Source organism: Oryza brachyantha, chromosome 3 (assembly GCF_000231095.2).
Source record: "Oryza brachyantha chromosome 3, ObraRS2, whole genome shotgun sequence".
Classification (NCBI taxonomy): Eukaryota; Viridiplantae; Streptophyta; class Magnoliopsida; order Poales; family Poaceae; genus Oryza; species Oryza brachyantha.
In genome coordinates, this window is record NC_023165.2 from 3,472,168 (window position 1) to 3,487,227 (window position 15,060).

Below are 15,060 nucleotides of genomic sequence, written 5' to 3' on the forward strand. Positions count from 1 at the left end.
ATTAAAAATTTAAATTTTAGCTTATAAGTATACAACAAGTCAGTATACCGACGACGTGGACAAACTACGTACAACGAGCTCATTTTCTCACCTGTGTTCTTGACTCTTCCATTGACAAGCCAAGCAAATTTCTCCATTTTTTCGGTTTGTCATTTAACCGCGACGACGGGTTGCGAACTCGCGGCATACTACATGTACAGTGTACGTCGTATAAGTCTAGTTCGTGACGTGAATCGGTGCAAGTTGGTGCTTGGTGATAGGGTTAGAATTCCTTCGCCCATCTCGATCTTGAGTAGATCAGAAAACAAAGCGTCTCTTCTTTTTCTACACCGGTTGCTAGCTTTTCGATTTCGACTTTGAAGCATCCATGAGTCTGAGTCCGTCGTATCCTTTTTAATTTCTGTACACATGCATACGGATTCATGTGCGATCGTTTTTTGTGGCTAGCATCAGGTCTTTTGCTCGTGTTGATGTGGCTGTCACTTGTCAGTCTGTATGAACCGTCAAGCCGGATGATTATTTGGCTTTTTAATAGAAAAAGACAAACGCCATATTTATAGATATAAAATAATTTATGAATAATATATATATATATATATATATGTATTTTTAGTAATCTAAAAATTAGGGCTAAAAAAATAAAATTCGGTGAAAAAAACTATAAAATCACCTCTAAATTTTAGGTTAAAAATTTAAATACTAACTTGTAAGCATAAGTAGAAGCGAAAAGACGGAGACAGCGAAAGGCAATCGATCGAGACGACATCTAATCCCTTAGCAGCCATCAATCAAGTCCGAAGAGTGTGGTTTATTCTGAAATGGATGTTTATTTCAGTTTTCCAAACATGTGTGAGCTCATGAAATTGATGTTTCCTAACATGTGTGATAGGCTTCCTGTTCCTGAGCCCAATCCGTGTTAATTCAGATAATCCATCAAAGACAATCCTGAAACCTGGCATTGAGCCACAGGTAGCTTAACCAGTATGCAGACACAGGTGACTAAATGTAGAACATGCATGATATTTTACAGCAAGGCTGAAACTGTTTGTATGATCTGATTTTTGAATACGTATATATGCTCAGAGATCATCTGGCACAAGTTTAATACAACTGGAATAAAAAAGAGATCAGGCTAGAAACCTGTTATTCGTCAGTTTTCAGACCCAAGTTAAATAATTCTGACAAGACAGACTTCATTTTTCCAAAACTTCTGAGCCAAAGATTACAAGATAAGTACTCAGCTAAGCTAGCTCAATGCAATGAGGCATCTGCCACACAATTTAATCTCTAACGCACGTCAGTTCAAAGAGCTGTCGTTTTCTGTTGTTATAGGTAAGGACCAATTCCCCCAAGGCTTACCTCCCTGTAACTCCCAAATCTGTCTTCATCTCTAATCCTATTAGATTTCAAATGATTCTTTTCGTATTTATGTTCAGAGAAATGATGACTCCTCCCAATATTATTCAGAAAACGTAGTGCAATTGGTTAATATGGAAGTGTTCAATTCTGCACCTAATCCCTGAAATGGACGTTGCTTATAAACTGATGGCGCTTGTGATAGAGATAGAAAGCAATCAAAATAGGAGTGATCGAAGAAGTTGCTATCTCTGAAGCGAAATTTTTTCCCAGAGAAATTTGGAAAGGCCATAGACTACACTACAATTCTACGAGCGATTCTAATCGTAGTGTGCTTTAGCCTTCTTCTTCCGTTGACACGCCTCCCTTTCCTTTAGAGCCGCTTCAACTAAAATCATCATCTGGAGACCTTGGAAAGATACCCATTTTTTTTTCCTTTATCGATTGTTGACAAATACACGAAATAGCTGTGTTTCATAACGCAAGAAATTTCATATCAAAAGGCAAGAATTTTAAAAGCTTAGATCGTTCAATTTGAATTATGCAATGAAAGCAGAGGTGCGAACTTGGAGAAAAATTATGGGTCGGCATATTTGGGTTATGCTAATCAAGTTGGTCGCAAAGTCATGTCTGAAGAAAAAGTAAGTCTGAAGTATTTGCTGTTGTTGCATCATAGTACTTTGAGTGAATTGGTAAACTGCTCACAGACACACTCTGTATGGTGACATTGTCCTGCTGTCCATCTTGATCAAGATGTTCTTGTCTCCTTCTACAAATTTCGTAAATCTCTTCTCGCTCTTGAACATAATTAATGAGTGAAAAATGCTCTTATGCTTCCAAATGGTCGGGTATGATTCATATTCTAGAAGCCTGGTGCTGATATTCTTGCAATTTCTGACACCGTTCGTTGATTATCCTGTCTGTAGAATCAAAGCTGCTAAGGATTGATGGCACGTTGAAGGCTTGAAGCTGAAGGCAGAAGCTTAATTGGCTGAATTAAGATGATAACCACCTGAATCCAAGTTTTGGTGTTGCCATCATTAAAATGTTTCAAGGATTTGATCAGGGCGCGCGTCCTTGTCTCTTGCATACATCACTATTGAAATGTAGTACTAGTATCAACCTGCACCTTTGCCGTAAGTTCAAAACGCTCAAGAGAACCAAAAGAAAATGTCTTGGGCATGGCATGAACAATATGGTAGCCTCACAAAACTGTTGTTTTGATGCCCAGACAATGTACTAGCTTGTACCATCACATGACCGTAGAGATAAATGTAACTTGGTCGATTGTTAATACCGCCAGGATGGTAGATCGATTGTCAGGCCAATCTTAATAGGAGTTTTATGAACAATAAACATGATGTCATGTAGATATTTTTGATGATGTGGTAAAGTATTAATAAAGAGAGAAATAAAATGAGTTTTATGGAGATGAGACCTTCCATGCACTGTTACCCAGACAGTTTGCGTCTTGCATATAACTTAGGAAACAATAATAGATGAAACTATGTATCGAGAGAGGAGTATTTTATCCTAGTTTCAAACTTTTTAGATAACATGTCACTGTAGGTAATCATGTCTATGAAACTACCATTGAGGAAGCCAATGGGTTAATTCTATCCATACCGTAGAAATTCACAGTGTTCAAAAAACAACATTGTTAATCGTTTAAATTGGCTCAGTGCCATTGCTAATTCGTAAAATTTGAATCATGCAATTACTTAAGTCTGAGAGGTCATTGGACCCCGGGAATAGCCTCTCAGTCTACTCTCTCGTAGAAGCAGCAACTTTGAAAGATTATGCGTATTGGGTATCCAATCAAGTAATCCTCCAAATGGTCCCGCGCGTTAGATCTCTCTGTCAACTCGCTATCCAGCCACCTCCTCACTACCACGTCGACCAGGGTATCCCGGCATGCCGCTGCTAAGAGCGAGTTTAATAGTTACAGCCAACTGGTAGTTCAAATTCATCTATAGTTAATTTAATAGTTAATTTATATAATAGTTATCTACAAAATATATACTATCATGTCCTACATGTCATACACACATTATGTCTTGGAGCCCGTACTACAGCACTACTCTTCTTTCTTTTCTATTATCTCTTTAAAATATATTTATAGCTGACTTATAGGCTACTATTATACCTGCTCTAAGGATCAGCGAGCCACCGTTGCTAGCCTGCTAGGAGAGCTTAGGTTGGCCCCTGAGACTTGCCACTCGAGAAAGCTTACTATTGTTAAAAATAGAATGACACGTGAGACCTATACGTTAGCAACATAGAGAGAAGGGACAAAGTGGGGGCATTTTTGGTAACACATAAATATAGAGGGCTGCACGTGGGTCCAACGACATTCAAAGTATAGAAAATGGTGTATCTCGAACAAAGATAAAATTGTAGTGGGATGGCTTCAAATAGTTGGATATTAATGCTATCTTTTTAATAATCGAATTTGGTAGAGATTGATTTAACCCTTAGCCTACAATATTATTTTATATGCAATATTTTACTATTATTATAAAGTCAACAGAAGTTATCATAATGTCTAGCGTAAAAATTTGTTACCTCTAGGTTCTACGTGTAAGTGTACACCAATAATTAGTATAACAAGATACTTTCTTCATTTTCATTCGTAAAAAAATCCCTGTTTTTTACGTTTTGTGTGATCCTGTGGGAGGCCGGCCTGTTCAATGCCAAGTTGGTGAAGTGCTAGGTGAGCTCTCTTTGGCAAAAGATAGCCCAGATGATTAGCTTAGCCGTGGTTAGGTGAAACAAGAGACAAATCGATCGGGGGAGAAACGACGTGCGCTGCCCAAATGCATGGAATTATAACGACGGGGTCGGGGGTGGATCGGGTTGGCGCTTTGGCAGGCCAACCAACATTTTCACATCAGCTCACGTGTTTAAACCTCTTTCCTTTGAGAGAGTTGGCACTTTGGCTAGCTGCGGCAGCGCACGCGGTTTTTTTGTCGTCGTCGCGGCCGAGCCCCTGCGCGCGCGCGGCATGCGTTGCACGTAGCTAGGCGCGCGCACGCCGATGGAGCATCGACGACGACCAGGTATCCGTCCGGCCTGCTGGCCACTGGAAAAATATATATATTTGTAAAAGGAAAAATAAATTATGATTAAAATTTTTATACATGCGTTCTCGTTGATCTAAAATCAAAGATACTAAAATAAAATACGATAAAAAATCTTAAAATAAACTTTAAATATAAAATTAAAAGTTTAAATTTTAACATTCCACACGCGGAGGAGCTCGCAGAGACATTATTTTATTACTTTTCATGAAAATATCCTAAACTGACAAAGATTTGCTATGAATTTAATAGCAGCAAGTTTAATGCCACGTTGATATTTTTAAAAAGATATGAAGTTTTAAAATTAAAATGACAAAAAAAATATTATTAAGCGATGTCGATAGAAAAAATTTATGGGTGGAGTTATTATCAATTAAATAGATAGAAGTGAGACAAAATGTCTCTCAATGTCGAATGAGTTGGGAAATTTCGTTACCGTACGTTTGCCTTGATCGATCCAACTGTTGACGCGCACGCGCTGGGCGACCACCCGGCCTCCCTCGTCCGGCCGGGCCGGCCGGTAACCGCGCGTTATCCGAGCCTCCTCTAGTCCTCTTCTCGTTGATTCGATCGACGACGGTGTGCGCGCTTGCACACAACGTCGCTCGCGTAGTACGAAACGCATGCGTACGTGGTGGTGAATGGAGTACCGCGGCACCGGCTCGCCCTCGTTGCACCGAGTCAAACCGCATACCGTCAACTATGTGATCTTCTTTAATTAAGGCTCTTTCTTTCCTAAAAAATCCAAACAAAAAATTGTATACGTGTTGTTAGCGGTTATAAAAATAAATATAAAATATAAATTAAGATGAAAACACCTTAAGATCGTTTTCGATTTTATAAGCACGATATACATGAGATCCATCACCTACCTGCCCTTCCTTTTCCATACGTTTTCCCCGATCGATCGTCACAGTGCCATCACCTCGATATACAAATCCACACAGAAGAAAAAGAGCGAGCGAGAGACACATCATTTTGTACGTGCGGCGCTCATGGTTTGGAAATTTCGCCTGCTACCTGCACCGTATTGGCCGTACGTCGTACAGCTACAGCTACAGCTGCAGTAGGTCAGCTCGCTAGCCACACACCCATATTGTATCAACTATCAAAGTTGCACCACCCAACACCACAGGATTAAATATTCAAATCATCACCACTTTATTTTCTTTCTCAAAAAAAATAAAATAAAATTAGTTTCTAGTGCTCGATCGATCACCATTAACTACCATATCTCGTGCTCGTTTAATTTGCTATTTGGCGTCACGCACCTAACCTCCTCGTCCCTGACAATTTCATCTCTGTAACCTGTCTATCTGAGGTGTCCCTTTCCTAGCCTGCAGTCTCGATCTCTTCACTGACACATACTACATGGACGGCCGGCCTGAAGAAGGTTCTGAAATTTGGTGCTCTGTCCAATCCTGAGCTCGACAACGATCACTTGGGCAATTATTCTAGTACCTCTAGCTGCATTACAAGGTTTATTAATGTCTTCTAGCTGGATAATGCCATGCTGCTGAATAGTTAAACAAGTACGACATGTATGTTTATCTTGTTGAACAAGGTTGGAGATGGGGCAGACATGGCATAAAGCTCCAAACCAGTTAATTAGATTAGGACAAAGACCATTTTCAGAAACTGGAGATCGTCTATGTATATGCAGAGACGCTAATGCTTCCAAGTGATGGAAGAAGCTGAGGTGAAACAAAAGGGAACACCTTTATGATCTTGGCTGGGCCTACTGTCCCTTTTTCTTAAGGCAGGAGGTTGCATGGGACTGTTCACTCAATCATGTGTATAAACTATACAAATCTGTGAATCTGCAGTGCACTTAACAGCAACTGCAACTCTGTTCCATGGTCCGCACGGAACAGAGTTCAGAGTGCTTAATTTTATCATGGAGATTAATTAACACCATTTTTAATTTGATCGTACAACGATTTGTTGCTAGTTTAGTGCTCATGTTCCCTTCTGATTATAGATTTTGGATTTTCATTTGGTATGCTTACCAAGCTTCTAGACAGCAGTGTATTAATTCATATATTTTTTCTATATAAAATTAAAGAACTTAATTTAATAGTATTGTATATTGCCAATATAAACAAGGACACGAGGGTTAATTTAGTAATGTAAATATTATTATTTATTTTCAAACTAATCATGAACTTGAACCACAGTAACGACGGATGCATACGCATGCGACCACGGCAATTCCTTTCCTGCTCCCGTCTCCCGCCCGAGCGGCCTATAACACAAGAAAGAATAATTTACTTATTTGCATCACACAATAACAAACAAAGACTAATTTATCACTTTTAATTTTATACTGTTATCTATTTAAATAAATTATTTTACATGGAAAATATTAGAAGGGAAAAATCATGTAATCTGTTATGTACTGTACTAGGGTCCCTCTCCGGTGTATTTTAATGGTAGTATTATACTACTAGCAGAACTAATCTCATCCGTTGATCTAAAGGGTATTTTAGTACTTTGTTAATTAATTGATTAGTAGTAATTTATAATTTTATTTCTTGGAAATAAATATCACAATAAAAAGGACGATATTACACCTTCAAATCTATACATCTAATATTGTTGGTAATATAATTTAATCCCAACTGTTCGATAAAAATAAATTAACGATGTGGATTAAATTTTACTACCATTATAATGCACCAGAGTCAGTCCCATTGCACTAACCCTTGCAGATGTATATATAACATACATAGAAGATAAATACTTAAAGTACCAATTAAATATTATATCGTATATATCTAGAATTCTATATTTATTCGTAGAAATCTTATTGGACTTTGTTCTTATTTCTAACATTAAATATTTTATTTCTAACATTTTATTAATTTATACTGTCAAAAATCAAATAATCTATGAATGAATCAATCTCAATTATCTTAGACAAGGTCTTCAACATGCCTGGATTGTACGACCGTAGCTAGGATCAGCCACGGCGCCGGTGGCTTTGCATTGCAGACGGTACGACCTCTACCTTACCTGCTCTCAAGCTAGCATCTTAATTTGTTTTCCGTTTTCTTTTTTGAATGGAGTATCAGCTTCTCCCTGCAGGGAGAATTGCTAGCCAAACTGAAGCAACGTTCCTTGCAAGTTTGATCGATCGTAGTACAGCTTCTGGAAAGGGAGCTTTGATAATAGTACCACTTGTACATTAATAAGTACAGAAAAGCTTGCGCCAAATAGCCGACTGGACGACGGAGGACATGTCATTCCAGATAGGGCCATCTAGCTACTCGTGTGCAGCAAGACGATGTGATGCTAATTAACTGGAGTAGTAGTGAGTAACTGTAACTCCAAGCAATTAGGTTATCACACTTATATGTTTTGTCTCTATAAATGAAGAGAAAAATCAGACAAAGCTAGTTTAATTAACCATGTGTGAAACTAAAACCTGCTTAATTAGGGTTTGTTTTGTCCCATATTACGAGCGATCCCATTGTGCTTCTTGTCGGTCCAGTTTCAAACGGACGCAACCTGCTTAATTAGGGTTCGGTGTAATGGACCAACGCCCTCGCCAACGCTTTTGTATGCTTAAAAAATTATACATATAAGTTAATTTATATGTTATGTTTATATATAAAAAGTTTTATCTTACACACAGTAACAATTTTCATATATAAAATATACGGTAGAAATAAATATCTGCCTTAAAAATATGTTACAAAGTTGTATTGAGTGATTTTTATATATAAAGTTTTATCTTTATACATAGACAATTTATACGTATAAACGAATTTAATATATAAAATATATAGTAGAAATAAATATGTACTTCAAAAATTCGACGTTAGGAAATTAAATCTTTATAAATACATATATATATATAATTTGTATATAGGAAATATAGAAATAAAAAATTAGTATATGTAAATATTCACATGGGTTAACAGTTGTGCGTAGGTTCTCCGTTAGAGTTTTTCAGTTGTACTGGTATAAAGGGTAGCTTTGCCTGCCTTTCCATCTGGTCCGTCGATTCCTCATCCGACGCACGCGACAGCGCCACGCGCACGCACGCTCGCCGCTTACCGTCCGTTTCCATCTGACGGCGCCGCCGCTCCGCCGCGGGATTTGCCGTGACCCGCCAAGTCAAAAGGCCAAGCCCCTCCACACGACGCCATCCACCCACCACCGAACCAAACCCCAGCGCCGTTAACTCGCGCCTGGGTCACAAATTAATTAACGCAACCACTCTGCTTAGCGACAGATTACTGAGCGATTAACACAGCGCGCGCACAAGCAAAGTAAACCCGTCGTCGTTAACACTGGCGGCCACTGCACCAACCGTATATATATATATACGTTTCCACCCGGCCGGCCAAGGCGGCGGGTGACCAAGCCACACACACGCGGCCGGCACCCATGGCGAAGCAGGCGTGGAGCTCGCTGTTCGGGTGCTTCACCTCGCAGCACCACTACGACGGCTGCGGGAAGCGGAAGAAAGGCGGCGGCGGGAAGAAGAAGAAGAAGACGACGACGAAGAAGAAGGTGGCCGCGGCAACGGGGCAGGGGCAGCAGCAGCGGAAGCTGCAGAGCCGGCTGTCGTTCTCGGACCTGTCGTTCGGCGGCATGGTGTCGCCGGAGGACCTGTCGCTGTCGCTGGCCGGCTCGAACCTGCACGTCTTCACCATCGCCGAGCTCCGCTCCGTCACCAGGGACTTCTCCATGACCAACTTCATCGGCGAGGGCGGCTTCGGCCCCGTCTACAAGGGCTACGTCGACGACAAGCTCAAGCCCGGCCTGCGCGCGCAGCCCGTCGCCGTCAAGCTTCTCGACCTCGAGGGCACCCAGGGCCACAACGAGTGGCTGGTACGTACGCACCACAAAGCTCCTACTCCATCTCTCAGTAATCTGCAGCTTAATTACGACTCCTTGCTTAGATTAATTATGAACTATGCACCACTGCTCCATAGGCTATGTCCATTGCTTGCACGGTTTGCACCTAGCTGTACGTAACCTCACATTACGAGCTGACATGACTTGACACTCCAATTAGGCAGTTATTGTTTGTAATTAAAGTAATACAGAAGAACACACACCACTTTGCATAAAGTACGATGCTGATTAATGATCAGTTTGCATGAATAGTGTGTTTGTATAGCTGGTGATGGTACTCTTGGTTAGGATTGCTAATAGAGGGCTAGTACTCTAGATGATGAGACTTGCCTACCTTGTCCAAAGTTTGTTGAGCTGTTCTAGTAATCAGGTTTGAGTTAGCTGGGAATTTTTACTATGTACATGTACATATCAGGAAAGTATATTTAGAACGTAATTAGCGTTATTAACTTAGCCTTACTACTGTGAGTACAGAGTATATATTCTGATATGTCAGACGAAAGAATTCAGAAAATGAATAAAAATCTTCTTTTTAAAAACAAAAGGTTGTCTTTCAATGAATTGAAATTTAATTGCAGTATCGATTGCTTCTTATTTGTTTATAATGGTTAATTAGTAGTGTAATACTGTAGTAGTTTACGAATACGTACCTGCTCAATTCTTCTTACTATTATCTTGCTCATATTCCAAACCACTAGTCTTTTCTTAGAAGTAGAAGTTTCCTTGGTTGACGTGTTACACATACTGAACTCCATTCGAGAAAGTTTCAGAAGTTCGCTAGATAGCATGGGACAGTTCAATAGAACAGTGGTGTCTTGCTTAGCTCAAATGCTTCCTTATCCTTAGTTTATTTTTTCTCCCAGTTAAAAGCAAACAAATTGAAATAAAAATTGTCTGAACTTGACTGGCAAGCCTGAAAATTCATACATCTGCCATGACAACCATTGCAGACTGAAGTCATCTTCCTGGGGCAGCTGAGGCATCCTCACCTCGTCAAACTGATCGGCTACTGCTACGAGGATGAATACCGGCTTCTCGTTTACGAGTTCATGACGAGGGGCAGCTTGGAGAAGCACCTCTTCAAAAGTAAGCGTCAGAAAACTGGAGAACTATTTTGTTTTCACTGTTCTGCATTACACCTGCCGTTTTTTTTCTGACAGAATTACCAGAGAAGTAAAAATAAAATAAATCGTAACTAAAGCTTATAACAATTGAGATTATAGAGAACGGTATAAGTACCAGTGTATCAGAGTGATGAACTTGCAGGCAACAAGAAAGAGATATTCGTAAAACATTGCTGTCGCTCTGCTTTTCATCGCTGCATCATTAAGCTAAAAAGGATTCGGCAGAATCTGTAGGCTGCACATCAGTTGAAATGGACGGCGCGGTTTTACCAACTTGCCGGCATAAACTTTTCGGCAAATTGGTGGAGCGGCTAAGCTTGATCGATCGATTCGATCGAGTAGCTTTCGCTCTCTACACCCATCGATCATAATATGTATATATTTCTCTCCCGTTTTTCGTGATGGTTCAAACTGCCTTTTTAGACCTTGTTGTGACGTCCATTCTAATTTAGCGTTACATCAAATCTCACTCTCTCTGTTGGCATGTACACACATGGAGTCATTTTCTCTTAACCACTTTGATATATTTCACACCTGCATCAGCTTGCTTTTGCTCTCTTTGTCTGTCTCTTGTACAGTCATATTGTCATCCCTTCACTGCGTATTTATGTCTTTTCGCTTCTGCCTACAAGCCAATATTTAAATTTTTAACCTTAAATTTAAATTTGATTTTAGGAGTTTTTACTAAAGTTTATTCTCTAGTCTTGTCTTTTAGATTGCTAAGAATACATATAAAAATTTTTATTCATAAATTATTTTTTGTTTACAAATATGTGGTGAAAAAAACAAACAATCACTTTCTTATATGTCTATTTGCCTCTGCACTGCGGAGAGCAAATAGTGCAGATTTGATTAGGTGTATAAGTGTGCCAGCCCGTGAGCCCACTTATAGACTAATTAAATGGATAGGTTATCCATTTTATTGACCTATAAATAGGTTAGCGGGTCGCTTCTATTACACCCTCGTATTGATTCATAAGAAATTCTTATTCATAATCATGAGGGGCTAGTGGTAGGAGACACCTGCACCAATCGTTGTCTCCGATTTTTTCGCTTTAGTAATTTTGCCCAAGTAGTAGCAAACGACACCTCTAATATGTGATTTGGATCAACCCCTAGTTGCCCATAAGTCAATAGCCCTGACTTGTGTTTTCAGTAACCACGGTTCATCTTGACCTGTCAATTATAGGTTAAGGGGGATAACACAGCATCAGCATGCATCATGTTTTATTAATAAAGCAAGGTAGCCCTTAAACTGAAGAAACACGTGGGTGAAGTACAGCGTTTAAACTATTGCAAATTAATCGATAGCTGTCAACGAATTATTACCAAAGTAGCTTGTAATTCTAGGCAAATCCAATGGCACCAGTTAGTTTTTAGGTAAATTCAATGAAGTTAAATGGTATTTCCTCCGTTTAATATTATAAGACTTTCTGATATTGTCTAGATTTATGAATGAATTTCAAAACATATACGTAGATACATGAATGAATTTAGGCAAATTCAGAAAATCTTATATATGCTAATATGCATGTTGACCTCGGCACAATTCTTTAAGCTCCATATGTGCATGTCCATTAGTTCAACTGTGACATCTTATCTGATTAATAAACCGTACTTACACACTAAAATGTGCAGAGTACGCAGCGTCGTTGCCATGGTCAACACGGTTGAAAATCGCCATTGGTGCCGCCAAAGGTCTGTCCTTTCTCCATGAAGCCGAGAAGCCGGTCATCTACCGAGACTTCAAGACCTCCAACATCTTGCTAGACTCAGTACGTAACTTAAATTACGCCATCACCATGTCACCATGTATGTTCTTCACCTAATTTCTCCTCCAAAAAATTGTCATTTGATATCTGATGAAATTTTTCTTCAGAAAGAAATTCTCTGATCAAGTCATCAGTATTCGCAAGTTATATAGATGCATGCATGTGTTTGGCTGCTTATTCTTGATTTCCAGTAATAAGTAAACAGTTGAAATTGTCATGATGCCAAATGCCAACTGCTAAACAACAAATCTGACCACTTAGATCACCTCTGTACTGAAGTAGAACTGGTCAGGTTTCAGAATTCAGACTTGCAGTTTCAACTATTGCAGCGGTTCCGTTTTGTGACTTTTGTCATGTATCATACGTAACGTTGCAAAGTAAGCGACTTTTTCTCCGTGGAGAAAAAAACCAGAAAAAAAATAGTAAAACGTGGAGTGATTCGTCGGTTTGAACTAATTTATTATTACGCGCGTGATCAACGGAGTTGTTGGGGGTGCAGTTTGTTGGAGTTGAGTGAATCTGGTTTGGTGCAGTGGTGATATTTACCTCTGAACAATGTCTAGCAGGCTAAGCAAGCACTATGCTATTGCATTTGCTTTGGATATGATATCCTTTCTTTGTCAAGTGGATCCTGCAATTGCAGCAAAACGTTCTTTTTAACACAATTATGTAGCAATCTTATTTTGCCTTTTCATTTCTGAATTGTCCATAGGACTTCAAAGCGAAGCTATCAGATTTTGGGCTAGCCAAGGACGGGCCAGAGGACGACGAGACGCACGTCTCGACAAGGGTTATGGGCACACAGGGCTATGCTGCACCAGAGTACATCATGACCGGTATACATAAGCGAAATTTCAAATATTATACTATCTCCGATTAAAAATATTTATCGTTTAGGACAAGATTTGATCAAACTTATAAAATTCTGATAAATAATTTTGTGTTAAAATAAATTTATAAAACCAAATATGTTTAAGATATTATGAGAGTACTTTTCGAATATAATCTACGCATATCATTTGTTTTGTATTTAAAATAAACAATTAAGAAATAATTGCTTGTTGAAATATTAGAAGTTTGACCAAATCGTGTTCTAACGACAAATATTTTGGCTGGATGGAGTACTTATTTTTAGTTGATTTGAAGTTTTTTATGTAATTTATTTCACAATATTTGTTTTTGAGATGCGAATACACATATATATACATCTATAATTCATAAAGATTTTTTTAAAATTATTATTAAGATGGTTTGCTTATAACAAACACTCCAAACTATAAAAGGTAGCAGTAATTTAAGACGAAGTTAGTACCAGGCTACCAGCCAAACGATGAGGCTAATGATGCAGCAAAAAAAAGTGCAAACTTTTACAGACTGATCTGTCTGATCAAGATCAGATTCATTATGTATTTTTGTTGAAATTCTTTTTAAGGCCATCTGACGGCGAAGAGCGACGTGTACGGCTTCGGCGTGGTGCTGCTAGAGCTGCTGACGGGGAGGAAGTCGGTGGACAAGAACCGGCCGCCGCGGGAGCAGAACCTGGTGGAGTGGGCGCGGCCGTACCTGACTGACGCGCGGCGGCTGGACCGCGTCATGGACCGCAACCTCGCCGGCCAGTACCCGACCAGGGCGGCGCAGAAGGCCGCCGCGCTGGCGCACCGCTGCGTCAGCCTCAACCCCAAGTCCCGCCCGCACATGTCCGCCGTCGTCGACGCGCTCGAGCCGCTCCTCGCCCTCGACGACGACCTCCTCGTCGGGACCTTCGTCTACGTCGCGCCGCCCGACGTCGACGGCGACAGTGGCAGCGGCAGCGGCAGCAGGAGGCGAGCCAGCCGGAGGCGGTCCGAAGAAGCCCCGGCGGCGGATCAGCCGGCGGCCGCGGCCGCGGCCGCCGTCGTGCAGCGTGAGTGACATGGTTTTTGTTCGCTAGCTTTGCCCTGTACTGATCAAGCGATGCCGGATTGCCGGTAAATTTAACCCGGATATCAGTGGAGTTGGCTCGAACTGGTCGGTAAAACGGTTGTTGAATTGAATCAGGTCGTTGTTGCGTTAGGCTTTGGATAGGATTAGGGCGTGTAAATAGGAGTAATTATATATAATCAGATCGTATGATGATCAATGGAGCATGCAAAACAGTTTGACAAAATATGGATATGGTTCATCACTTTCATGCTGTACGTGAGTGTATGATTTGTATGTTTTTTACGGTTTGGTGTAGGTTCTCCTGTGTGTGTGTGCTGTACTTGAATTTTGAGAAGCTGCAAGGATTTTGTAATGGTAGTGTTGGCGGTCTACGGTATCTTTACCTAAACGGATCTGCTAAATCTCTGTCACGGTGGTGACTGGTGAGGCCAACGACCCACAGCGTCTTATTTTTAAAATATAATTATTTCTATAATTCAAATTTTATAGCATAATATAAGTATATATGCATTGATTTCCATGGTTTTAATTATTTTGATGGTTTCAGAGTCAATCAAATGTTTAGAAAGAGAATATAATCAATTTAAAAATTAACCACCGAAATAATAATTGAAAGAGAATCTTTTGGTATCTCGTTACTCCATGCTAAATAACCTACAAATGTCTGTATTTTGTAACAGAGTCAGTAATTGATACTACAAACATCCACCACTGGGACACATCACTTTCTCCGTTATAGTTTAATTACAAGGCACTTTTACTTATTTTTAAGATGGTATCAGGAATTACCATATTTTTTAAAAGATAAGGGTAATTTCACCATCCTTAACTTTATGTATCAAAATTTATATTTAAAATTTTGGTACCACAAGATACAAAGTAATTAGAGATATCAAAATTATCAACAGAATCTCAATTTTTCTTTATACGTTTAAA

The 15,060-nt window shown here is 39.7% G+C and overlaps 1 protein-coding gene across 1 annotated transcript; it reads left to right on the top strand.

Moving 5' to 3' along the window:
- Positions 1–8,802: 8,802 nt before the first annotated feature.
- LOC102703668 (serine/threonine-protein kinase RIPK-like) lies at positions 8,803–14,562 on the top strand. Its single transcript, XM_006651034.2, has 5 exons — positions 8,803–9,278; positions 10,256–10,391; positions 12,068–12,204; positions 12,914–13,037; positions 13,634–14,562. The coding sequence occupies exons 1-5, from the start codon at positions 8,832–8,834 to the stop codon at positions 14,110–14,112; spliced, it is 1,323 nt and encodes a 440-aa protein (XP_006651097.2). The 5' UTR covers positions 8,803–8,831; the 3' UTR covers positions 14,113–14,562.
- Positions 14,563–15,060: the final 498 nt, after the last annotated feature.